Source organism: Xyrauchen texanus, chromosome 1 (assembly GCF_025860055.1).
Source record: "Xyrauchen texanus isolate HMW12.3.18 chromosome 1, RBS_HiC_50CHRs, whole genome shotgun sequence".
In the NCBI taxonomy this organism is placed as follows: Eukaryota; Metazoa; Chordata; class Actinopteri; order Cypriniformes; family Catostomidae; genus Xyrauchen; species Xyrauchen texanus.
In genome coordinates this window covers 64583531-64610959 of record NC_068276.1, presented here as the reverse complement: position 1 = coordinate 64610959, position 27429 = coordinate 64583531, and the positions used below count along the sequence as shown (strand labels likewise).

Below are 27429 nucleotides of genomic sequence, written 5' to 3'. Positions count from 1 at the left end.
AGATATGGACAAACTGCCAGAAGAGAACTGAGGAAGACCCAAATCACCAGATGAGAACCGTCTGAGACTGGAGAACACGACAGACACATTTATTCATATTTTATTATTGCAAAGATCTCAGAATACCTCACTGAAAATACTAAATAAAAAAGTAATTTCCTGGCTTTCTGGTCACATTGTCTTCAGGATCTCTAACGCAATTTACAAACACAGTCACAGGTAATAAAATACAGTATGTTTTATCTCACCTGTGACATTGACCCACAATGCATCACTGTAGTTTGTGTAGTAAACTGGTTCTCCTCTTCCAGCTCTACACCAGTACTGACCTCCATCAGACACTGAATCAATATGGACTCTGTAGGAGTTTGTTTCTGTCTTGTTTTTCTCAGAGTTCTGTGTGTGTTTGTACCAGTAAAAGTCCCATCCAGCGGTCTGAGTCATGTGACAGATCAGAGTCACCGTGTTTCCTGTCAGTGCAGCTCCTGCAGTATCTGATGTGAGTTCAGGATTGAGCTTTGAGTCTGTGGTGAAGAACATTTGGGTCATTAATAAACAGAGTTCATCTTCTGCTCGTCTTTACTACAGTAATTACTGACCTTTAACAGAAAGAATAACACTTGTGTTCTGTGATGTTGCTGGTCTTCCATCTCTCTTTCCTCGACAGCAGAACTGATGTTGATCAGACTCAGTAGCTCCTCTGATAGTGAGAGTGTTTGTGTTTACAGTGTAACGCTCAGACTCAGACACCGACAGTTCTGTCTTTATACCACTCATATCTCCAGTTACTGTAATCAGACTCAATGTCACACTTCATGATCACTGTCTCTCCAGTGAAAACAGATGTTTCTGGATGTACAGTGAGTTTAGCTGTGGGCAAATCTGTACAGAGAAGGAAATATTTACTCAGAGCTCCTGATAAACACTCAGTACAAACTGAATAAACTTTGTAAAAGTCTACAGAGATGCGCACACACCTGATACAGTCAGTGTAAGTTCATCACTGGTGTGTGTGTAGCGTGATCCTCTTGTCTCTCCTCTACATCTGTATTTACCTTGATGGGAGAATTCAACACTGCTTATTTCACACTCTTGTTTTGTGCATTGATTGAGAATGTTGATGGTCCCATTTTTAATCCAGCTGTATCTCCACTCAGTGTGTGTTTGTGTCTGTATGTCACATGTGAGAGTGACTGTCTCTCCTCTGAACACATGATGATCTGGATTTACACGCACTTCAGGTTTTGGTCTCGCTGTATAAATACAAATACATATTGGTCAATAATAATGTTTACAACAGCAAAGTCACTTTATAAACTCAATAAATAATATGTAATAAAATAATTGTATCAATGGCTGTGAAGAAAGCAGGTAATGATGTCATCAAGGGGCGTGTTTGATGTCAAACTGCACACATGTGGGTCAAGTGCAGGTGGAGCGGTCACCGTCTTTGCTGCCTAATAGGGGTGTAACGGTATGAAAACCGCCACAAACATTAGCACGGTATTACGGTTTCACAGTATTTATGTGCGTTGATAATATTAAAAGCTGTTCAATATTTGGATATAAACAATTCTTGAACTTTATTTCTGATTTCTTCAACTTTAATCCTTTAACTTTAGATCTTGAACATCGGGACACTCTCTTAATCCGACAAGGTAAAAAGAAACATGTACAGTAGTCAGATGATTATAACTAAAATATATTGTTATTGTTATTATATTATTTATTACATTGATTTAATGATTATTGAACAGTTTAACATTTCAAATATACATTTTCATGCATTCAGTCATTTGTTGCATTTGTGATTTAGTTAAATTCTACAAAACCTGCTGAAAATATATTATTCATGTGCAGTTTATTTATTGCCATTTTGTCCAAATCATGTAAAACTACATTGAATCTTGTGTTTTTATGAAACGGGCTTGTAACCCGTGTACACACACACAAGATGAGACAGTCACAATGTGATGAAAAAACTGCTTTATTAAATAAAAAGCAGGCGAAGGTACAAAAAGGGCAAAACCAGTGAAGAGTTGTCGAGGGAAGCGTAGGGTCAGAAGCCGGGGAATCAAAGATATAACAAGGGGGAAAATCCAATGAGGGAGGTGAACGATAGCGGGGAATACAGTTAACAAGTAGGGCGATGAACTAGACGAGACTAGCGGGAACATAGACAAGGGGGACAAGAGGAAAAGGGGGCTGGCAAGCTAAGAGGGAATCAAAGAGGAGTCAAAACTAGGCGAGACTAGCGAGGGGCAAAACACGGGAATCTTAATACAATAACCCACAAGTATCAAACGAATGTGCTGTGATATAAATAGGGGAACTAACGAGCGGTGCAGGTGTAACGAATGACAGGTGACGAGACGAGTGCAGGTGAGACTAATGTGTGGGGATTGGAAGTGCGTGCGCCAGAGGGAGGAGATGGTTTACGAGCGAGAGCTCGTAATGGCAAAACCAGCGTGAGTGCTCGAGGGAGGAAAAAGAGCGTACGAGCTCAAGGGGGCGGAGCGAGGGAGCGGGAAGTGTATGTGTGCGTGCTCGAGGAAGCGGAGACGGGACAGAGGAACGGGGTTCGTGACAGGGCTATAATTTATTATCCCGTGTACTGTATTTCCATATACATTCATCTCCGTGAAGTCCGTGGGATGGTGCTTAATGTTTGAAGTGTTTCCCGTCGATAACTTTTGCAGCAAACTTTACAGACTGGGTCTCATCAACATTGATGGAGCTTCGTGGGTCTTTTACAAGTAATCCCAGACAGCGGAATAAAGGTTCAGGCTCGTCCGGACATGTCTGTATATGTTTCACTCGTGCTGGACTTCTGATGTGCTCGTGATGCGCTCGCGACACCTGCATGTCACCTTTAAAACTGAGTGACAGTCAAATGCAACATGAGGAAGAAGCAAATTTAAAGATTTATTTTATCTAGCAAGTTTATATGATGATGTGTAAATGTCGCAGATTCTGTCTTAATGAGAAACAGATTCACATTCTTCTCTGCATATTGCCCCCTGCTGTCTCTCAAAACATGACAAATATTGATCTGTTTCTCACCCACACCATCATATCACTTCTGAAGACATGGATTAAACCACTGGAGTCTTATGGATACTTTCACACTGCCTTTATGTGCTTTTTGGAGCATCAAATTATGCTAAAATATTATTTTAAAAATCTGAATTTGTGTTCTTGCAGATGAAAGGAAGTCACACACATCTGGGGTGGCATGAGGGTGAGTAAATGATGAGACAATTTTAACTTTTGGGTAAAAATCTCTTTAAAGTGATCGCTCAGCCAGAAGTTAATATTCTGTCATCATTTCTTTACCCTCATGTTGTTCCAAACCAGTGTGAGGCTTTGTTAGGGACTGACAGTCTCAGTCACCATTCACTTTCAGTATATATATAAAACATTCACTGAAAGTAAATAGTGACTCAAACATTCTGTGTAATATCTCCTGTGTTGCATGGAAGAAAGAAAGTCATACGGGTTTGGAACAACATGATGGTGAATGATGACAGAATTTCCATGAATAATAATTCTATAATACATGTTCAATGTGTTTTATGTTCTGGAATATCGGGGACTAAATGTCTATTTGTCATTTGTGAAAGTAATGAGTTACTCACTACTTGAGTACTCTTTTAATTACTTTCTTACTCTTACTCAAGTAATTATTTATGTCAGTACTTTTACTTCTACTTGAGTAATTATGATTTTGAAGTAATTGTACTTTTACTTGAGTTCAGTTTTTGGCTATTCTTCCCACCTCTGGATAACAATTAAAGTATTTATCATGTAAATACATTTACATTTTATTTTCAGTGATAGAAGTCAGTAAGTAAATTGTTGCACTTGATCCCATTAAATGTCATACACAGACCATTGCATGGGCCCCCCTGGGGTCATCTGTACCCTTTGACCCCCCTGGGGCTGGGGCATGTTTTATATATTATACTATATATTTAAAAAATATTTTCTTTATCCACGAGGTCACAATCTAAAGATATTTAATTAACTGAGGAATAAAAGTCACTGTGACAACAGCTTGATGTCATGTCTCTGGATTTGTGTGTTTTAATCATGTTCAATAAGTTTGATTAAAATGATAATAGCAGAGATCATTATTATTCAGGAGGATTGTGGATGATTGTCTTCAGTGCTGGAATAAATCAGTCGCTACATCTGAAATGTGTTCAACTCATTTTATATTCAGACAAACTTTTAATGTTTTATATTCTTTCACAAACAATATTTAAAGACATTTACTTCATTTAAAAATGTAAAAAAAAATACAACTTTGCTTTGTTGTAACTTTAAACATATTTTAAAGTGTATTCTGATGCACACATGGATGTCTGATGTGAACACCGGAGCAATACCGCCATCATAAAAGCTTCTTTAAGGTAAATTGTTAAATATGTTTAACCTGCACCAGTGCGCAGTCGCACCGAAGAGTCCCCCCCCCCCAGTTTAATGTTTATGAATAGATTTAACGTGAAAGAACATCATTAATCTTGGCAAACTATATATCATTTTAAAAGGTGTAAGCCTCAAGCATCGATGATAGAGCTCTGTTTTTCGATGAAAAGCTTATAACGAATGTATATCTTGCATTTATGTAAGCAATACAGATCAAAAGACTCGTAATCAAAAACGGAGTACATACCAGTAGTGTCGTAATAACGAGCCACACACGCATCCACTGCTAAAAGTTCCAGATTGGATGGAAAGGTGAGGGTCCACTGAATAACATCCCATAGAGCATTTTTAGTCGAAAGAAACAATAACGTTGTAACATCGATGGTTATTCCTTTGTTTACATCGAGTTTCTTCAGGGTGTAGTATCATACTTGTCGGTTATGCAATAAAATTATGCATAAAAACAGACTCCCGGTAGCCGAACGTTATATGGGTGTGTTGCTTAGAGTGTAATGAACAAATTAAGACCGCACACACACACACAAATACAAAGATAGGCAATATATAGGTCGAAATATCCAAACACTGCAGTCCGTTTTTTTGACGTCATGATATGCTGATCCTATTGTTTTGTCTTTACAACGAAAGCCAATGAAAGAATTGAAATTATATGACTGATAGAAAATGTAGCCAAGCAGTGCACGATTCCAACGATATCTGGGAAGTTTAAATTCCTCGCGAACAAGATGTTTTTTTATTTATTTGAATCAGCCACTTTGAATCAGCCATTACGCTTGAGTAGGCTGTGACCACACCCCCGTCATTTGACAACAAACGAGCCATAGTAAAAAGACGGTTCCCCAGTCAACATCTGTTTTCGCGTCTTAATTACTGGACGGATTATCTTATCAAATGGATCATCAAAAGAAGTTTTTTTCTGCTGAAGATGTTTTATTTGAGATCACTCGAAGCAGCGATGACGAAATTGAGGAGTGAATACAGCGACGACGGTGATATACTTGAGGACGGAAAAGATGGTCCAATTTTACATCGGTGAGTTGCTATGTAACATGCACACATTGTGTGTGTGTGAGAGAGAGAGAGAGAGAGAGAGAGAGAGAGTGTGTGTGTGTGTGTGTGTGTGTGTGTGTGTGTGTGTGTGTGTGTGTGTGTGTGTGTGTGTGTGTGTGTGTGTGTTTGTTTTCCCATTTGATTTATATGGTAAATGCATTGTGGTCTGAAAAGACCAAATATAAAACAAATGGCTTGTCTGATGGCTGGCCATCAGTGTGATTGTTTGTTGGTTCTATGTCTGACCATCCATATGAATGCTGTCTGTATCACTGGCCATCACCAGCCATTGAATGTTGAATGGGCGACTATCGGTATGAATAGTGTATATGATGACTAAAATAGCTTGCAGTACCCTTCATAACATTTGATCATTAGGTTGCTTTTTGAGGTATCCAAGGAGGCTTCTTGGTACCTGGACATAGTCTTGGAAAAAATATTGCAGAAATCTCATTTTTCATAATATCTTCCTCAAATGTGAAATATAAACTGATGAGACTTGTGGCTTTCAATCAATTGCCTAACTGGATTCATCCAGGTTTGTTTTCATTGATTTTTCCATAAAATAATGAAATGTTACTTGCAGTACAAATTATCTTCAAGACACTTTAAATTCTATAAATTTTTGTCTGTGTAAGTTTTTTCAACTTTTACATTTGGGTAATAAACTCCAAAGTGTCTTCTTTTTAAATATGTCTAAATTGTGCATGTAGAGCAAATTGTTCAGTAACTACAATTATTTTAGTTTGGGGATGTCATTTCTGGGGATGTGCCTCAGGCAGGGGAGGTAGAAAGGGAACCGACATAGTCTTGGAAAAAAGCTTGCAGGAACCCCATTTTTCATTATATCTTCCTCAAATTTGAAATATAAACTGATGAGAATTGTGGCTTTCAATCCTTTACGTAATTGGATTCCTCCAGGTCTATTTTTATATATTTGTACATGAAATAATAAAACATTTTTTGAAGTTCACATTATTTATGAGGCACTTCAACTTTTATAACTTTTTATTTGTTTGAGGATTATCAACTCTGATTTGTTGTTAGTAGAGTGCCAAGTGTCTTCTTTCCAAAGAGACCTTAATTGTGCCTGTGGTACACTGTTCTCAGGAGCTATATTTATTTTAATTCAGGTATGTCATTTTCAGCTGTGAGCCCCTGAGTGGGGGTGCAGGTTAACAGGTTAATGTATTACATTCATAAATATTTTCAGAAACATGTGAGTTTAAAGTGCCGATAGTGAACAGAGTTGAGATGACCGTCTGATGTGTTTTTGACAGTGCTTCATCTGAGTATGTAGATGTCATGAAGCTGTCATGATACGTAATACAAAATGTAATGTTGGGGTTACGGGGCGGGGTCAACGCAGATAAAAATGTTGATGGTTAAAACCTAAAACTGGTCTCGTGTCTTCTCCTTACCGCACAACGAAACATGGTGTCAGAAGTAAAGTTCTAAAGAAAATAAAGCGACTAGACGAGTAACGAAAATGGAAGGATTAAAGCCACCTGCAGGACTTGATCTACTGCACGGTAATTTGTTGGAAAATTGGAGGAGATTTGACAAGGGCAAAGATTTGAGCTGTATCTAGACGCAACTGGAAGCGCTAGCAAGCCAGCCAAGGTAAAGTCCTCACTATTTCTTCATGTAGCCGGCGAGGAAGCGGTTGAAGTGTATAATACCTTCACGTTCGAAGAAGACGATGATAAACACAGTCTGGAGAAAATAATGGAGAAATTTGAAGAGTACTGTAACCCGAAAAAGAACATAACCTATGAACGGTATAAGTTTTTCACGTGTGTGCAAGGGGACATGCCCATTAGCCAATACATTACAGACCTAAAGCTAAAGGCGAAGTCATGCGAGTTTGGACTGTTGCAAGAATCTCTTATAAGAGATCGAGTTGTCTGTGGAATCACGTCAGAGGCCATGAGAGAGAGACTTTTAAGAGAAGTTGACATTAGTCTCGAAAAAACAACCCAGCTGTGTATCGCGTTAGAAATGAAAAAAGCTCAGATGAAGCAAATGCATGACGAGGATCACAACGCACAAGCCTCTGCACGTGAAAGCAAGCACGATGATGCAGTGAAACATAAGCAGACACGCAAAAACGAGCAACGAAATAAATACAAACCGAATGAAAAAGACAAAGCAAGCACTTTTAATTGCAAAAGATGTGGAATGGAGCATGCATCACGCAATTGCCCCGCATATGGCAAACAGTGCAAGAACTGTGATAAAATGAACCACTTTGCTAAGATGTGTAAATCGAAGAAAGTGCATGCGGTTGATGATGACGTCAAAGATCAGAGACCTAGTCTGTTCGTTGGAGCAGTGCAAACACAGACAGGGACAGATGAATGGACAGTTGACTTGAAATTGGAGCACAAAAATTTACAATTTAAACTAGATACTGGTGCTCAAGCCAATGTAATCCCGTTCAGCCTGCTGCAAAGAATTGGAAAAAAGAACATACTAAGACCCACAAATGTGAAACTGTCAACTTACACCGGAGACAAAATACATGTGAAAGGAAAGTGTAACTGGACGGTGAAATACAAAAAAGAAGACACATGTTCTGGAATTCATTGTTGTGAAATCAGATGCTAAACCAATCTTAGGAATTAATGCATGTGAACAAATGGGGCTCATACAGAGAGTGATGGAATTGAGCACAAGTGACAAAATGGACATTTTCACGGAGTATGCTGATGTGTTTGAGGGCATAGGTTGCCTGGAGGGCGAGCACACAATCCGAGTAGATGAAAATGTGGTTCCGAGAGTTCATCCACCTAGAAAAATTCCAGTAACCCTGAGAGAAAACTTGAAAACAGAACTGAACAGAATGGAAAAAATGAAAGTAATAGCAAGAATTAAAGAGCCCACTCAGTGGGTCAACCCCATTGTGATTGTGGAAAAGTCTAATGGGAAATTAAGAATATGTTTAGACCCCCGAGATCTCAACATGGCGGTAATGAGTGAACACTACCAGCTATCAATGGTAGAGGAAACAACTAGCAGACTCTCAAAAGCTAAATACTTTACAGTGTTGGATGCAAGTTCAGGTTTTTGGCAACTCAAATTAGATGAAGCCAGCTCTCGCCTTTGTACATTCAACACTCCTTTTGGCCGCTTCAGATTCCTCTGACTCCCATTTGGGGTCAACTCCGCTCCAGAAGTTTTTCACAGGACGGTGAAGCAACTTTTTGAAGGAATTGAGGGCGTTGAGACATACATCGATGATATTTTGATCTGGGGAGAAACAAAAGCGCAGCATGATTACAGACTGAGGCAAGTGTTAGAGAGAGCAAGGGTCAAGAACTTCAAGCTGAATAAAGAGAAATGCAAGATAGGCTTAGAGGAAATCAAATATCTCGGTCACATCTTCGCAAAGGATGGTTTGAAACCAGATCAGACCAAAATAGAGGCTGTCAGAAGAATGCCCACTCCTGAATGCAAAAAGGATGTGGAGAGATTTCTAGGCATGGTTACTTACCTTGCAAAGTTCATTCCAAACATGTCACAACATACTGAGCCATTGCGTGTACTTACTAGAGATGATGTTGCCTGGCAGTGGGAGGAGGAACATCAGCGCGCATTCAACAAATTGAAAACAATGCTCACTGAGGCCCCCTTGCTCAGATACTATGATGTCAGGTTACCAGTAACACTTTCTGTCGATGCATCTAAAAGTGGACTGGGTGCTGTTCTACTTCAAGAAGACAAGCCAGTGGCTTATGCATCACGTGCATTGACTGAAACAGAACAGCGTTATGCGCAAATAGAGAAGGAGATGTTGGCGATTGTGTTTGGAGCAGAGCGTTTTCATCAGTATATTTATGGATGAGAGGTAAACGTACAATCAGACCACAAACCGCTTGAAGCAATAATGAAAAAGCCGTTGAGCAGTGCTCCAGCTAGAATACAGAGACTGTTAATGAGATTACAAAAATATCAAGTGAACGTAAAGTACAAGCCAGGTAAGGAGATGTATATAGTGGATGCATTATCCAGAGCGTACTTACCAGAGACCAGCTCTCTTGATAAAGAATTAGAAGCCCAGGTGCATATGGTAATGTCAAACTTGCCTGTATCAAATGAGAAACTAGATGAATTCAAAAAGGAAAGTAAAGAGGATGTGATTTTGACAAAACTCAAAGAGACAGTGCTAAATGGATGGCCTGAAATGAAGAGCCAAACAGCAAAAGAAATACAAGGATATTGGAACTTCAGAGAGGAAATCTCAGTTGTGGATGGAGTTTTGTTCAAAGGAGAACGGCTCATAGTTCCAGCATCAATGAGAGTAGAAATGCTAAAGCGAATTCATGAAAGTCACTTGAGAGAGATGTGCTATTTTGGCCTGGAATGTCACAAAGCATAACTGAGATGGTAAACAACTGTGAAGTGTGCAGCACATACCAAAAACGACAAACCAAAGAGCCATTACATCCACACAGTGTTCCTGAAAGACCCTGGCAGAAAATAGGTGTTGACTTGTTTACTTTTGACCAACAGGAGTATCTACTTTTAGTGGATTACCACTCCAAATTCATTGAAGTAGAGTGGTTGAGATCAGATACAAGAAGTACAACAGTCATAACCCATCTGAAGTCACAATTCGCTAGACATGGAATTCCTGAAACAGTAATTTCAGACAATGGGCCACAGTTTAGCTCACGTGAATTTCAAGCTTTTGCGAAAGAGTGGGAATTCATGCACAAAACCTCAAGCCCCCATCACGCACAGGCGAATGGAATGGCAGAAAGAGGAGTACAGACTGTTAAAAACATGCTTAAGAAGGCTAAGGCAGATGGGAAAGATCCTTACCTGTCTCTGCTGAATCTGAGAAGCACACCTATGGAGAATATTGGAGCATCTCCAGCCCAACTGTTGATGAGTCGAAGACTGAGAACAAGACTTCCGATTATATCAGAGTTGTTGAAGCCTCGCATGGTAACTAACCCAGTACAGCAGTTGTTAGAAAGCAGACAAATGAAGCAGAAGGAATATTTCGACCAAAGATCCAGACCTCTTCAGAAACTTCAGGTTGGTGACAATGTAAGAATATGGCAAGATGGAACATGGAATCCAGCTGAAGTTACTGGACTTTCAGAGCAGCCAAGATCCTATGTCGTTCAGACACCTGAGGGAAAGGTGTACAGAAGGAACAGAAAGTTTTTGATGAAATCAAAAGAACAAAGTGACACACCAAGGAAGGACACGGACAATCATGAAGTGACTCAAGAAAATGGGTGTGACAACACAGAGAAAAAACAGGAAATGGACATTCAAACATGGAAAAGAGATGCCAGTCCAACCAAGGTCTCGAGTCTACCAGTGACAACTGCAAGTGGACGAGTAATCTCAAAACCAAGAAGGTTGATTGAGGAGTAGTTCTTTGATTTTTTTTTTAGTTTTTTCCTTAAAACCTCTTCCCAATCCTGTAAAATTAGCCTAAAACGCCTAATCAAGGCATACCCAAAGTAAATTTTCTTGAACCGTTTGGAGTACATGCATGGTTTCGGTCACATTTGAAAGGGGACACTCTGAAGTTTTTTTCCCCAGCAGTCAAAATTACTGTAAGTGCTACTGATTTTGAGTAATAGAAGTTTGAACACAATGAAATAGAAGTTTTTTTCCGCCTGAAATTTTTTTTGCATACAGATGCCTGCAGATAACTATAACTTGTAGCTATTAGCTTGAGAACACAATGGGATCACAGCATGAATCCTTACCTAGTCCAAGTTCAAATGTTATAACAATACCATAAAAAAATGAATATTTTACACATGATTTTCTAAGGGTACACCCAGGCGTTTTACAAAAGTGCCTTTTGGATACTCCAAATTTTGATACTTGACAATTTGTTTATATAAAAAATACACAACAAACTATTTACATGAATTTTTACACAAAGTATTTACAAACCATTATAAAATTGTACATGTTTCTAGCAACATGCCAGTCATTGTAGCAGTCACATTTGTGTACAAAGCACATAGGCACAACACAGGAAGAGTACTTCACTGGTGTCTTTGCATGACACTGCCTGCACTTCAGACGACCAGCATTGCAAGATTTGGTGATGTGCAACGGCCTGTGATGTGCTCTTCGTGGAGCAGGAGATACGGGTCTGGCTGTGGATTGAGACCCCAACTCTGCCAGCTCCTCAGCAAGGGTCTCTCTGAAAGCCCTCCTCTCTTGATGAGGTGCTGTCCTGCTGCTCCACTTTATGTGGCCGCTTGCTGAGTGGGGGAGAATAAATAAATGTAATTTACAAAGCTAGACACAACTTTTCCATATTTTCTGTATTCTAATATATATATATATATTAGTTTTTCTTTTTGAGTGTGTAAATATGTATTATTGTATGTATATTTACTGTAAATACTGTATACTTTGCCAATGTACTATGGAACAAAGAGATACACACCTCCCCCATGAATTCAGCATTGTAACAAATAGATGGCCCTACACCTCCCCCACCTCCCCGCATTGTAACAAATAGACTCTCAAACACAACATATATTCTTATTTTCAACTTATATTTATTGATTTATTTATATATATATATTTCGCGTCCATTTATTTATATATATATATATATATATATTTACAGTAAATATACAAAACATCTATATAGCATGTCAATAGATCTGAAACAAACAATGAACTAAAAACACGCACAAACGGTTCAAACACTCACTGAGGAAACACACGAAAAAGGGTAATTACAAAATGTGTATTCATTATTCAAACTAAAGCTTATTTATGCGGAATATACAGTAATATATGTTATAAAACACAAGAAAACACTTACTTGTCCAGAGCCATGTCTCTCTCCATAACATTTCCTCTGCCTCTGAATCATCCTGTTTTCAGAAATTTCATCTCCAAACTCAGAATTTTGACAATGAATGCCTTCTTATATCACATCCAGGGGTGAAAATCCTGTTTTTCGCGTCCGTTTCACCATATTTAAATCGCCAAATGTGTAAACAGTTCCAAAGCAGCTCTACAATGCATTTACGCGCGGAGGCGCAAAACAGTGGGTAAACTCGAGGAAACTTTGCGCACACACATAACAGAACCGTGCTCTAATCGTTCCACTAAAGCCGCATATCACTGTTTTCAAAATTTCATTGGCTATACCAGTGGTTCTCAACCTTTTTTGAACAAACGCCCCCCTGACCTCTTCATGATCCTCTTAACGCCCCCCCCCCAAAAAAACGCAAAACTTGTGTACATTTTGATTGGACACATTCTTTCTACCACTCTGACAGCTGCGGCATTTGTTTTTAGGCGTTGCTATGGAGATCATTTGTCGGTAACTAGTCGAAGTGGGTTATTAGCAACATTTAAATATGAATTCATTAATTTGCACAGACATAATTTTATTTTACATTCAAATGAACATTGTATGTGTTGTCAGAGGCTTAAACGTTGTGATGAATAACAGTGAGTAACGTAGGGTGACCACCTGGCTATTGCTCTGTTGCAGGTCAGCAGACCTGATTTTACGGGACACGAGGGAGAGAACTTAAGTTACTATTATTATACTAGGTGAATAACTGCAAAAAGACATCTAATATAAAATCAATATTTATATTATTATGACTTTATTATTCCCATCGGCCAATTACACATTGCAGAGTAGAGATGCGCGGATCAGCTCTAACGTCACCCGAATCAGCTGTTAAAAACAAACTCACCATCACCAATGATTTTCTCCGATTAGATATCCGCACCCGATCATCACATTACAATTAAAATTCTCAGGGCCAGATGTACTAACGCTTTTTCGCCCACTTCAGGCGTGTTTGTTTCGCAAAGTGCGCATAAAACCATGGCGAGGTATGTACGAACGGGACGCACCGAGATGAAAGAGGCAAAATGCGCTTTTCGTGTCATGCATATGCATTCATGGGATGGACAAGGGGAAAGTGGGAGTGTCACATAAATAGATGGGAGGGGAAGCATAAACTGCGCCTAATTATGCGCCTAATTATGTATTCCGCGTTATGTACAGAAAAAGCCGGTGAAAGTGCGCCTCTATTTTGCGCTGAAAATTCTCCGCCTCTTAAAAGCATGTGTAACTTAGGAAGCGGCTCTCCTGGCATATCCTCCTGGTGAAGTGGCAGCAGTAATCCGAGCAAGACGAAGACATAGGCTAAGGAGAAGAGCTGAAAAGATTTTTGCGCAGGCCGCCTGTTGAGTACCTCTGAGTAACGCCCCCCATTTGTGCCTGAGCGCCCCCCTCTCTGCTGCCTCGTTCACACCGCCCCCAACACTGTCCAAACGCCCGTCCTCTGGCGGTGTACTGCTCGCTTTGCTTTCCATGGCGTTAAGTTTAAAAAATTTCACAGTTCAAAGGACAGTGTTATGTTAAGGGAAAGCCTGACAGATGTTAAAAAAAAAAAAAAAAAAAAAAAGGATATGTCATGATATGTAATACATGAGTCACCTATTGCCAGCCGGAAGCATAAATGTAATGTTGGGGTTACGGGGCGGGGTCAACGCAGATAAAAATGTTGATGGTTAAAACCTAAAACTGGTCTCGTGTCTTCTCCTTACCACACAACGAAACAGAAGCGATGGTCCGAGGTTTGTTATGTTCATATCATTCACTAATTTGAGTTGTTCTGGCAGAAAACAACTTCACAAGTTGATCCTGAAAGTCATTTTGACTCCAAATAACACTTAAATGTTTGTTGTTCTCTGTCTGAATCGCTCGTTTCGGTAGTTTTTACATTGTGTCTCGAGACCAGAAACACAAAACAGGCAATTACAATCATCATGTGTCGTCCAGTAGTTGCTCAGGAAAACTGTGGATCTGCTGATGATGCATATGATTATAATATAACAGATGATCACTCACCGATGACACGAAATGACACTTCATCACTCCAGGAAGTGACTATTTGTGTAGATGTTCTTCTAGCGTAACACCTGCATTTCTTGTATCTGATCTTCATTACAGTAATCTTGAACTCTTTCTCATTAGAGTCTTGATAAACACCATCACACTGAAATCTGTATGTCCAGTCTGTCACTTCTGTCCCCTGTACGTCACATGTGAGAGTGACAGTCTCTCCACTGAATATCGGTGATGTTTCAGGATTTACAGTCAGAACAGGTTTATCTGTAAGAACCAGAAACAAACACACAACTCTCACTTTACAAAACACACATGTTGCATCTACAGTTTAATTCACTCTCTCTTTCTGCTCAATAAATAAATAAATAATAGTTTAATCTATTTATTTAATTTATGATGACGTGCATAATGTAAAGGACCATTAAATCTCCCTATCTCTGAAATGGGCCATTACCTTTACCTCCAGCCATTGTAACAGAACCACAGACTCGAAGATAGTGTTGAGCCCGGAGGTATAGTTTATTGCAGGGAAGAGGAGAGTAGGAGAGACTGATTGCACAATGACGTGCAACGGAGTGAGTATCAGAGGAGGTTGATGATGGGGCGATGAAGTAATGAGCCTTGACACACCTGTCGCTGGGATGAATGAGCGAGGAGCCCGGAATGGCGATCACTGGAACGTAATGCAGAGGCACTTGACAATGGAGCGTTGAAACACGCCGGAGCGTTGGAGTGGAGAATATCGTTGTAGTCACTGGAACGAAGGAGCAATGAGCGTTTATAGACAGAAACCAGGAAACGTCTTGGAGCAGGTAAGTTAGTCTATGTTTCACGTGTGAGATCAGACAAAGAGTGATCGGAGAATGGAGCTTATATGTGGTGAGTAGATTGATGAGGGAACAGGTTTCAGGTGCGGGTGATTAGTATTCTGGAGAGAGGGAACGTGGCGTGAAAGTGCTGGGAGTGTCAGGCTGAACTGTTACATTACCCCTCCCTCCAGGGGCTGCTCCCGAGGGGCGTGTAGTCCGGCATCTGGGACGCCCACGACCACGAGGAGCAGGTCGATCTGGGTGGGTATCGTGGAAGTGGGAAAGAAGGGTGGGATCCAAGATGTCATCACGAGGAACCCATGATCTTTCCTCTGGTCCATATCCCTCCCAGTCGATGAGATACTCCAAGCGACCTCTAAGGCGTCGGGAGTCCAGGATGTCTCGGACTGCGTAAGCAGGGCCATCTTCTAGGAGTAATGGTTGGGGAGGAGCATCCGTAGGGTCCTGTTCCGTGGAGCGAAGAGAGAGGGTCGGGTGGTGAGGTTTTAATAGAGAGACATGAAATGTAGGGTGTTTACGGAATTCTGGTGGAAGTTGGAGTTGGAAGGTGACAGGGTTAATCTGTTTGGAAATTGTGAAGGGACCAATGAATCGGGGACTTAGCTTCTTGCAGGGAAGGCGTAACCTGATGTCTCTTGTGGATAGCCAAACTTTTTGCCCAGGACGGTAGGTCGGAGTGGGGGCTCTGCGGGTGTCAGCAGAAACCCTCTGGCGGTGTACTGCTCGCTGTAGGTGGTGGTGAGCCAAGTTCCAGACTCCCTCACTCTCTCGGAACCAGTGATCGACGGCTGGCAGCTCCGAGGGTTCCCCGGACCATGGGAATAAGGGGGGTTGGTAACCCAACACACATTGGAAGGGGGTGAGCTTGGTGGAGGCTTGTCGTAGGGAGTTCTGGGCGTACTCAGCCCAGGGAAGGAAACGACTCCAGCGATTCTGTCGGTGATGGCAGAAGGTTCTAAGGAAGCGCCCGATCTCCTGTATCTTCCTTTCAGTCTGTCCATTGCTCTGAGGGTGATAACCTGAAGTGAGACTGATGGTCACTCCCAGAAGAGAAAAGAAGGCCTTCCAAACACGGGAAATAAACTGAGGCCCGCGATCTGAGACTATGTCTTCAGGGACTCCGTAGTTGCGGAACACCTGATTGAAAAGGACCTCAGCAGTTTCTAGGGCGGTGGGGAGTCCCTTGAGAGGAAGTAGTTTGCAGGCCTTTGAGAAACGGTCCACTGCGACCAGAACGCAGGTAAAACCTTCGGAAGAGGGTAGATCCGTAATAAAATCTACTCCTAGATGTGACCAGGGACGACGAGGAACAGGTAGAGGGAGTAGCTTGCCTGCAGGAAGTCGGCGCGGGGTTCGGGAGATGGCACATTCCACACATCCTTGGACAGACCTCCGAACATCATGTTCCATTTGAGGCCACCAGAATTTGTCCTGGAGGAGGGTGAGAGTTCTGTTACTCCCCGGATGACCAGTGCCCAAGGAAGAGTGAAGGGAGTCGATGAGGGTTCTACGTAGGGACGAGGGGACGTAGGTCTTGTCTGCAGGGCAGTTAGGAGGGGCTGGCTCGGTGACGGTTGCCTCGGCGATGTCCTCATCCAAGGACCATTGAATGGGACTAACCACCATGTTGGGAGAGAGAATGGTATCAGGAACTTCCTGGATCTCCTCTGGAGCATAGAGGCGAGACAGTGCGTCTGCCTTGACATTCTTGTGACCTGGACGGTAGGTGATAGAAAAGTCAAACCGGGAGAAGAAAAGGGCCCATCGTGCTTGTCGAGGGTTCAGGCAGCGAGCCTCACGGAGGTAATCTAGGTTCTTATGGTCCGTGAGTACAAGAAAAGGGTGTTTAGCTCCCTCCAGCCAATGCCGCCATTCCTCCAAGGCTAATTTGATGGCCAGAAGCTCTCGGTTACCAATGTCGTAGTTGAGTTCCGCTGGGTTAAGTTTCTTGGAGAAGTAGGCGCATGGGTGAAGTCTGGACAGTTTTCCTTGTTGCTTGGAGAGGACAGCTCCCACGCCAGTGGTGGAGGCGTCTGCTTCTACCAAGAAAGGTTTGTTAGGGTCTGGATGGAAGAGTAGGGGAGCCGTGGTAAAAGCCGTCTTGAGTCGTTGGAAGGCCAAGGAGGACCAGGCTAGGGACTTTGGCTTGGACTTCAGGTGTGACGTTAGAGGAGCAGAGAGAGAGCTGAAGTCCTCAATGAAACGGCGGTAGAAATTGGAGAAACCCAGAAAGCGTTGGAGCTCTTTGATGGTCGTAGGAGTGGGCCAGGTTCGTACAGCCTCAACCTTCCCCTCATCCATCTGGATACCCTCGGGAGTAAGGTTGTATCCGAGGAACTGTAGAGTGTGTAAATGAAAAGAACACTTTTTGGCCTTGAGGTATAGGTGGTGGTCCCTTAGTTTCTCTAGCACTAGCTCGACATGCCGGCGATGGTCTGTTTCATTGGTGGAGTAGATAAGTATATCGTCGATGTAAGCGATGACGAACTGATTGAGGTACTCCCGGAAAACCTCATTCATGAAGCCTTGGAAAACTGATGGGGCATTGACCAGACCATACGGCATCACCAGGTATTCATAATGGCCAGTTGGGGTAACGAATGCAGTCTTCCATTCGTCTCCCTTCCTAATACGAACCAGATTGTAGGCGCTGCGTAGGTCAAGTTTGGTGAAGATTGTCGCTCCTCTCAACAATTCCAGGGCAGCAGGGACCAGGGGCAGAGGGTACCGGAATTTCACAGTTATCTTGTTGAGGGCGCGATAATCTATACAGGGGCGGAGACCTCCGTCCTTCTTGGCCACGAAGAAGAAGCTAGAGGCAGCTGGTGATGTGGACGGGCGAATGTATCCCTGGGAGAGAGCCTCCTTGATGTACTCCTCCATGGCGGTCTGTTCAGGAATGGAGAGAGGGTAGATCTTACCTCTGGGTACCTGTTCACCCGGCAGGAGGTCGATAGAGCAATCCCAGGGTCGGTGAGGTGGTAGTTGTGATGCCTGAAGGGGACAGAATACATCCTGAAAGTGGGAGTAACAGGAGGGAAACTCTCTGGACTGTGAGTAGGCCGGGCTTTCGACGGTAGTCGTGTTTACGTGGACCATGGAATCCCTGGAAGTAGTTGGGAGGTTGGGAGAGGGTAGGTTGGGAAAACAGGTGGGAAAGCATTTGGTTCCCCATTTCAGAACTTCACCAGATGACCAGCAGATTATAGGAGAATGTTGGACGAGCCAGGGTCGGCCTAGGATTATGTCAGAGGTGGAGTTATCGAGTACCAGTAGGGTGATTTCCTCCGAGTGTAGGCATCCGACTTGCAACTTAATTGGACCGACCCAGTGACGGATATGTCCCCTGCCTAGAGGTGTGCCAGTTATGGTTTGGATCTGGAGACAGGGTTCACAGGGGTGCTTCGGTAGAAGGAGACGTTTGCAGAGCGTGTCAGAGATGAAATTGCCGGCTGACCCTGAGTCGAGGAGTGCTGGTACAGAGAGAGAGGAATCAGAGGCAGTAAGTAAGACTTTAGTCAAGAGTGGGGAGGAGCAGATTCTTGGAGCATGTAGATAACTCACCAAAGGACGAGGTGGCCGAATGGGACACGAAGAGATCACGTGTCCCTCCTTTCCACAGTACAGGCATAACCTCTGGGTGAACCGGTGTTGGCGTTCAGCAGGGGACAGGCGGTAGGAGTCCAGCTGCATGTTGTCCCCTTCGGGGTCATGCGAAGAGCTAGAGGTTGGTTGGACAACAGCTGGGGAAGGTGGTAACGCGGGCAGCTCGCCGAGACAAGACCTCATACGATTAGCCACCCGGATAGATAGTAGTATGAAGCGCTCAAGACCCATGGCATCATCAAATGAGGAGAGATGTAGTCGTAGCCGCGGTTCCAACCCCAAGCGGTAGACGGTGAGGAGTGACGCCTCATTCCAACCGCAGGCAGCTGCGAGGGTGCGAAATTTCAGAGCGTAATCATTGATGGAACTCCTTCCCTGACGGAGATTGTACAGTTGTTCACCTTGCGATGTATCTCCTGCGGAGAAACCAAAAACTTCCCGGAAGTGTTAGGTGAAGCTGTCAAAAGACTGGGTAACGGGGCTATCGGAGTCCCAGAGAGGTTGGGCCCATTGTAATGCTTGTCCTGTTAGAAGAGAGATGATGAATGCAACTTTAGAACGTTCAGTGGGGAAACGATGTGGTTGCATCTCAATAGACAGTGAACACTGAGTCAGAAAGCCGCTGCAGTACTCCGCCACGCCTGAGTAGGGCGCTGGGTTGGCAACGGGTGTCGAGGAATGACCCGGAGAAGAAATAACGGAAGTGCCGGTGGATAATGGCGTAGCGGAGGGATCCAAGTTGCGAGTTAATGCTTGCTGAAGAGCATCTACGAGAGCTTGTATGGGATCGGGTCCTGCCGGGTTCATGATGTTGGCGGTCTGATCTTCTGTAACAGAACCACAGACTCGAAGATAGTGTTGAGCCCGGAGGTATAGTTTATTGCAGGGAAGAGGAGAGTAGGAGAGACTGATTGCACAATGACGTGCAACGGAGTGAGTATCAGAGGAGGTTGATGAAGGGGCGATGAAGTAATGAGCCTTGACACACCTGTCGCTGGGATGAATGAGCGAGGAGCCCGGAATGGCGATCACTGGAACGTAATGCAGAGGCACTTGACAATGGAGCGTTGAAACACGCCGGAGCGTTGGAGTGGAGAATATCGTTGTAGTCACTGGAACGAAGGAGCAATGAGCGTTTAGACAGAAACCAGGAAACGTCTTGGAGCAGGTAAGTTAGTCTATGTTTCACGTGTGAGATCAGACAAAGAGTGATCGGAGAGTGGAGCTTATATGTGGTGAGTAGATTGATGAGGGAACAGGTTTCAGGTGCGGGTGATTAGTATTCTGGAGAGAGGGAACGTGGCGTGAAAGTGCTGGGAGTGTCAGGCTGAACTGTTACAGCCATAGAGGGCGGTGTGGTCATGGAGTACTTGAGAAAGGTTTTTGCAAAAAGGGGACTCTTATTAAACCTGAGCTAAAAACTCTTTATTTGTTTGTTTTGGTTTATTAATGGTTTTCGCTGAATACATAATGTATAAATACACAAGGGAAGAGCTAAAAACAGACGTTAGTGAGAGCCAACTGGTAGCACTTATTAATGCACTTGAGAAGGGTAGAGATTATGTCATGCACGTCTACCTAGAAATTAGAGATTACCTCGCTCCATCCAGTGACACAAGACGCAGAATTGATACTTGTGAAGCTGTGACGAAAGATATTTCGAAGATCATTTTTGAAAGAATGGCATGCCTTGAGGACTTTGACCAAGAAAATGTAAAACACAGCCTTCGTGAGTTACTCCATCACGATTATGCTTGCTCTGTCTACGGATCCACAGTTTCACGCACAACATTATCAAGGTCTACAGCTATGTCCATTGCAGCCAAGCGGGCAGATGCAGCAGCTGAATTAGCAGCCAAAGAAGCTGAATACTCAATTATACAAGAAATTGAAGCTCGAAGGTGTGAATTGGAAAAACTAAAGGCAGAGAAGGATCTAAAAGCAGCTAGAGCCAGACTGCAGGCCTATGATCAAGAAATGGCACAGGCATTCAGCATTCATTATTCAGACACGAATAGAGGGGAAAAGCAGGATGTAAGCATAACAGCGCAGCAGCATGTGGTTCCATTTCCCATCCAATGTCCTACCAACATCACAGCAACATCCTCACCGCCAAAATCTGATATATCGTATCTTGCTCAAGCTGTCCAAGATAGCATAGCCCTGAACAGGCTGCCTACAACAGAACCACCTGTGTTCAATGGTGATCCTATCCAGTTCATTGAGTGGAAGGCTGCATTTGTGTCACTCATTGGTGGAAAGGCCATTTCTTCTGCTGACAAGCTGCACTATTTAAAAAGGTATGTTGGTGGACCAGCTCGTAAGTCTCTTAATGGCATCTTCTACAGGACTGATGATGAGGCCTATAATGATGCATGGAACAAACTGAACAAACGGTATGGACAGCCATTTGTCATACAGAAGGCATTTAGAGAAAAACTAGCCAAATGGCCTAAGATTCAGCCTATAGATTCTGAAGGTTTCAGAGAATTCTCTGATTTCTTGAATGCATGTCATCAAGCTATGCCTCATGTCAAGGGACTTGAAATACTAAATGATTGCGATGAAAATCAGAAACTGGTACTCAAATTACCAGATTGGGCAGCAGCACGGTGGAACCGTCAGGTTACAAAGACACTGATTGAGACTCATGACTTTCCAAAGCTTATAGATTTTGTGACCTTCATGTCAATGGAAGCAGAGATTACTTGTAATCCAGTCACCTCCTTCAGCGCTCTTCGTGCTTCTGACCCCACTTCGGAAAAATGGAACCTTAAGGACAGCAAAAGGAACAGAGCTAACGTCTTTCACATCCAAACAGCTACAGAAAACAAACAAAATGACGACAACAAACAAAAGCCAAATAAAGGAAATTTTAAAATGTGTCTCTTCTGCAAAGACATCAAGCATATGATTCACAATTGTACTCAATTTGTGGCAAAATATGTGAAGGAGAGCAAACTCTGCTATGGTTGCATGAAACTAGGCCACAGAGCAAAAGACTGCAGTCACCGTCTATCCTGTGACGCCTGTAGTGGTAGACATCCAACGTGTCTACATGATGAAAATTACAGAAAGTCAACTCTGCACTAGTCTCAAACCAAGATGACACAGAGACAACTACTACTACGTCTCACAAAGTACATAATGGTGAGCCATCCATCAATACTTCAATGATCGTGCCAGTGTGGGTATCAACCGAGAGGAATCCAGGCTCTGAAAAACTTGTTTATGCACTCCTTGACACCCAGAGTGATACTGTGTTTGTCGATCGAGAGCTAAGCAACAAGCTACAAGCTGACTCGTATCCTGTGAGATTGAAGTTGACAACCATGACTGCAAAGGATGTTGTCATGTCGAGTGAAAGGGTGTCAGGTCTCAAAGTAAGAGGCTACAGCTCCCCCGTTGTCCTCAACCTGCCCCCTGCCTATACAAAGGACTCCATTCCAGTGAACCGCACTCACATCCCTACTTGTGACACAGCACGACACTGGAAGCATCTCTCTACAATAGTGGACAAAATTCCACCTCTGCAGGATTGTGAGGTTGGTCTCGTGATAGGCTACAGCTGTCCAAAGGCTTTAGCACCAAAACAGGTGATATTAGGTGGAGATGATGAACCTTATGCTATCCATACAGACCTAGGATGGAGCATTGTTGGTCGCTTGTCTTCACACCATGAATCACAAAGCTTCAACACCATCTGTCATAGAGTCAGCATTAAAAAGCTCCCCCCAGTGACTCCAGCAGATGTTATTAAGGTATTGGAGTCTGACTTCAAAGACGCTGGTGAAGATAATGTGGGGTCATGCGAAACTGTGTCACAGGATGACATCCTCTTCTTGACCAAACTGCAGCAAGGCATAAGAAAGAACGACCAGGGGCATTACGAGATGCCTCTCCCCTTCAAAGAGAGACCTCACTTCCTTAACAATAAGCAGATTTCCATTGTAAGGCTCAATCATCTTAAAAGGAAATTGCTGAAAGATGAAAGGTACAAGGAACACTATGTGAGTTTTATGGAAGAGGTCATTCAGAGAGGTGATGCGGAAGAAGTGCATGATGAAGGAAAGGATGGAGAGAAGTGGTACATCTCTCACCATGGGGTGTATCATTCTAAGAAGCCAGACAAGCTCCGTGTTGTCTTTGACTGCTCCGCTAAGTACCAGGGAACCAGCCTCAATGATCACTTGCTCCAAGGCCCAGATTTAATTAATAAGCTGGCTGGTAATCTTTTAAGATTCAGACAACATCCCCTTATGTGCGACTTTGAAAAGATGTTTCACCAATTTCACGTGGAAGAAGCAGATCGAAACTATCTTCGTTTTCTCTGGTGGAGAAACAGAGACTTCGCTTTACACCCTCAAGAGTACCGCATGAAGGTCCATCTTTTTGGTGCAACCTCATCACCTGGATGCGCCAACTATGGTCTGAAACACCTTGCTAAGGAGAATGAGTGTATGTATCCTCTTGGCTCAAAATTCATCACAACAGACTTTTATGTAGATGACGGTGTCACCAGTGTAGCCAGCACAGAAGAAGCTGTTCAGGTAGCAAGAGAAGCTCGACAACTGTGTGCCTCAGGTGGTCTTAGACTACACAAGTTTATTTCAAATGACAGAGTTGTCCTGGATAGCATTCCAATTTCTGAACGAGCCATTGAAGTAAAAGCTCTTGACCTCAACTTCAATGAAACACCTGTAGAAAGAGCTTTAGGGATTCACTGGCACGTTGATCTTGACAGATTCAGACCTCAAAGACCAGCCAGCAACACGCCATGGCATACTATCCACAGTTGCATCTCTTTATGATCCACTGGGCTTTATTGCTCCTTTCCTGCTCAGTGGAATATTAGTGCTTCAGGAAATGTGCAGAAACGGAACAGACTGGGATGACCCCCTTCTTAAAGAATTACAGCCAAGGTGGGTACATTGGAAAGCTGATCTTGAGAACTTGGAAAAAATCTGTATACCCCGCTTCTATGTGCCTGCAAACTTTGGAAAGGTAATCAAAAGAGAACTTCATCACTTCTCTGATGCCAGCAACAGCGGATATGGCCAGTGTTCCTATTTGAGACTAACCAACGAAGAAGGAAACATTCATTGTGCCCTGGTTGTGGGTAAATCTAGAGTTGCTCCCATTAAGGTTCAGACTATTCCTAGGCTCGAACTCACAGCTGCTGTCGTCTCAGTTGCCATGAGCAATATGCTTAAACAGGAGCTGGAATATGCAGACATAGAAGAGCACTTCTGGACCGACTCCCAAGTGGTTTTGGGGTACATTAACAACGAAGCATGCCGCTTTCACACGTTCGTAGCGAACAGAGTGCAGAAGATACATCTCAGCACTACTTCTCAACAGTGGAGATATGTTCCCACCAATGAAAACCCTGTTGACCACGCATCAAGAGGTTTAAATGCTGGTGAGATTCTTACATCCAATTGGTTGACAGGGCCAGAATTCTTATGGAAGAAGGATATACCTCCTGTTGCGGATATTGACATAACAGCACTAACGATTGGAGATCCTGAAGTGAGACAGGCTCAGACACTGAGTGCAGAAACAACAGAAGTCAAGCATCAGTGCCTCTCAGCCCGCTTTACAAAGCTGTCTTCATTTTCTGCAGCTGTCCAAGCTGTGGCTCGCCTCGTTCGCCGAGCCAAAGGGTATAAGTCCAGCAGTCACAGTACGGTAGCTGAACGAGAAGATGCTGAACGAATCATCATTAAGGACTTGCAAAGAAACACTTATCCAGGGGAGATCAAGTTATTGAGAAAAGGGACCCAACTGTCACCTTGCAGCAAGCTGTATCATCTTGATGCCTTCCTGGATCAAGAAGGAGTACTCAAGGTGGGAGGAAGACTTTGCGATGCGCTCTTACCCATTTCAGTCAAACACCCAGTTGTCATTCCTAAAGATCACAACATAACAAATATGATAATGTCTCAATGACATGATAATGTCAAGCACCAAGTAAAGGGCCTCACAATAAATGAGATCAGATCACAAGGCTACTGGATCCCAGGAATGAGCAGAGCAATAGCATCCCATGTGCATCACTGTGTGACATGTCGTAAGCTCAGGAGACCAACAGAAGAACAAAGAATGGCAGACCTTCCATCAGAGTGTACAAATCCATCCCCACCATTCACATACTGCGGTATGGACTGCTTTGGTCCCTTTGTCACTAAACAGGGACGGAAGGAACATAAAAGGTACGGCCTCATCTTCACATGTTTCAGCTCCAGAGCTATTCATATAGAAATGCTAAATGACATGTCTACAGATGCCTTCATCAATGGTCTGCGCTGTTTTGTTGCATTACGAGGAGCAGTGCGCCAAATCAAATGCGACCAAGGCACCAACTTTGTCTACCTCAGGGGCAGTGGTGGCTCAGTGGTTGAGCCTCAGGGTTACTGACCAGAAGGTTGGGAGTTCAAGCCCCAGCACCACCAAGATGCCACTGTTGGGCCCTTGAGCAAGGCCCTTAACCCTATCTGCTCCAGGGGCGCCGTATCATGGCTGACCCTGCACTCTGACCCCTGCTTAGCTGGGATATGTGAAAACTAATAAATGTCACTGTATATATGCAAAAAACTGTGTGTATAATGTGTGACCAAAATAAAGGATTCTATTCTAGGATTCTATTCTAGAATATGAGATGTTGTGTCGATGTAGTGACACTAGGGGTCACTCTTGAGATCCCGAGACACCTCTGATCTTTGATAAATGGTCAATGGGAATTGGAGAGTGGTATTTGCATGCCACTCTTCTGGACATTCGGGTATAAAGGAGGGGACATGCATACCGCTCATTAAGGTTTTGTGCTGAGGATCCGAGAATAAGGTCCCGGCCATTTTAGCGGGTAGTTCAGAGTTGTAGCAGGAGGGACACAAAAATCCATCAGGGAACGGAGGTTATGGAAGTAACCATGACATTCCCTATCTGTCACTCACTCGACGTTGTGTCGATGTAGTGACACTCGGGTCCCCTATAAAAATGGCAAAACTAGATGAACTGTGTTACGTGGATCGGCGGTGCCAGAGGGGAAACTACAGTGTGCCCCATAGTCAGAGCACCGGGCCGGCACAAACCTCCCCTGATGCTAGTATGAGTGTCTAACAGCCTTTTTGGGATGAGTCGACTGCACAAAGGATAGGGACAGGCTAGCCCAGACTTGCCTCTTCCCTCTTTTTTTATTTTTCTCCCCAGAAAAATATTGAGATTGTTAACCAACTGGGACACCGGGGGGGGCACATCCAGCCCAGAAGGGGGGGTGAGGTATTTTAAGTGGAGACACGTGAAGGAAGATGCAGTTTACCAACAGGGAAACGTTTTTAAGTGGAATATACATCGCAAGGGGTTACCTACGGGGAACCAGTGCATGCGGCGCACCTGTCCCAGTACGGGGCTTATTTAGCACAAGCACTGAGCTGGCTGACACAGGGCTAGGAGAAAGTCAACCAGCGAACACATTTGTGAATGCTACTGGTAATCAACAACACGCATCTTCAGCTCAAGGGAGGTGAAAGGTGCTATGTGCCAGCGATATACCCGGCCGGATGACCCGGAATTACCGGTTCATTCCTGCTAAGACACGGGACGAAACCGGCTCAACTCGGAGATTGTAGAATCTCACCAAGGTGTTGGGTGTAGCCCAGCCCGCTGCTCTGCATATGTCTGTTAGAGAAGCCCCACTGGTCAGAGCCCAGGAGGCCGCCACACTCCTGGTGGAATGGCCTCATAGCCCTGCAGGGGGCGGCATGTGCTGGGTAAGCACCATAGGCCCTGGCTGTCAGGGACAACGTAAGCCTACAGGCCCTGGATATTTGATACACTGGCCATTTGTCAAATATCAGAGGTGTCTCTGGCTCTCAAGAGTGACCCCTAGTGTCACTACATCGATACAACTTCGAGTGAGAGACAGATAGGAAACCATTTTTATTCAATTTAAAAAATATATATGTATATAAAAAAATGTCCGAATACCATAGGAGGTTGAATGATACAGAGATGAATGAAATAAATTATGGCAAATGGTTTTGCTGCATGAGAAACTAAACACATACGCAACCTGGTCTCAGACCATCATGCAGTGTGTGAAGATGTGCCAACACAAATATTATAAATAATATATCTTGTTCACTACACTTCAAATCATGAACAAAAATCAACAATTTATTTATGAATTAGGAGTTACCTGGACTTTGTGCAGTGCAGCTTTTAGACATCAGCACTGAAAGTAAAAAAATAATTTCCATTAATTCAACACAACACAATTCAATACAGATGTTGCACTACAATTATCTGATGGACCAAGTTGTAAAATTTCGATCATGGTGTAAATTTATCAGTCATGTTAGTTTAAATTTCCCTGATATGTAGTATAGCCTATTTGATTTTCTTGATATATTCAACATTTTCAGTTGGCAATGCCCGTGTCTGTTGAAATAGCTGTTCTATTCAATAATTCACAGTTTTTAAAAGTGTACTTAAATAACAGAATTTCTAGATGCATATCTATATTTCCAGCAATCTGGTGATCTTTTTACACACAGACATACAGGGCGAGCAAGAGACAGATGGGACGTTCTTGAACGATTCGTTAATTTT

At 43.2% G+C, this 27429-nt stretch overlaps 1 protein-coding gene across 1 annotated transcript; it reads right to left on the bottom strand.

Moving 5' to 3' along the window:
* Nucleotides 1-742: 742 nt before the first annotated feature.
* LOC127645829 (B-cell receptor CD22-like) lies at nucleotides 743-27170 on the bottom strand. Its single transcript, XM_052129516.1, has 4 exons — nucleotides 27017-27170; nucleotides 14381-14644; nucleotides 978-1253; nucleotides 743-882 (listed from the first exon to the last, which is right to left on the bottom strand). Exons 1-4 carry the CDS (start codon nucleotides 27075-27077, stop codon nucleotides 743-745), a joined length of 741 nt encoding a protein of 246 aa, XP_051985476.1. The 5' UTR covers nucleotides 27078-27170.
* Nucleotides 27171-27429: the final 259 nt, after the last annotated feature.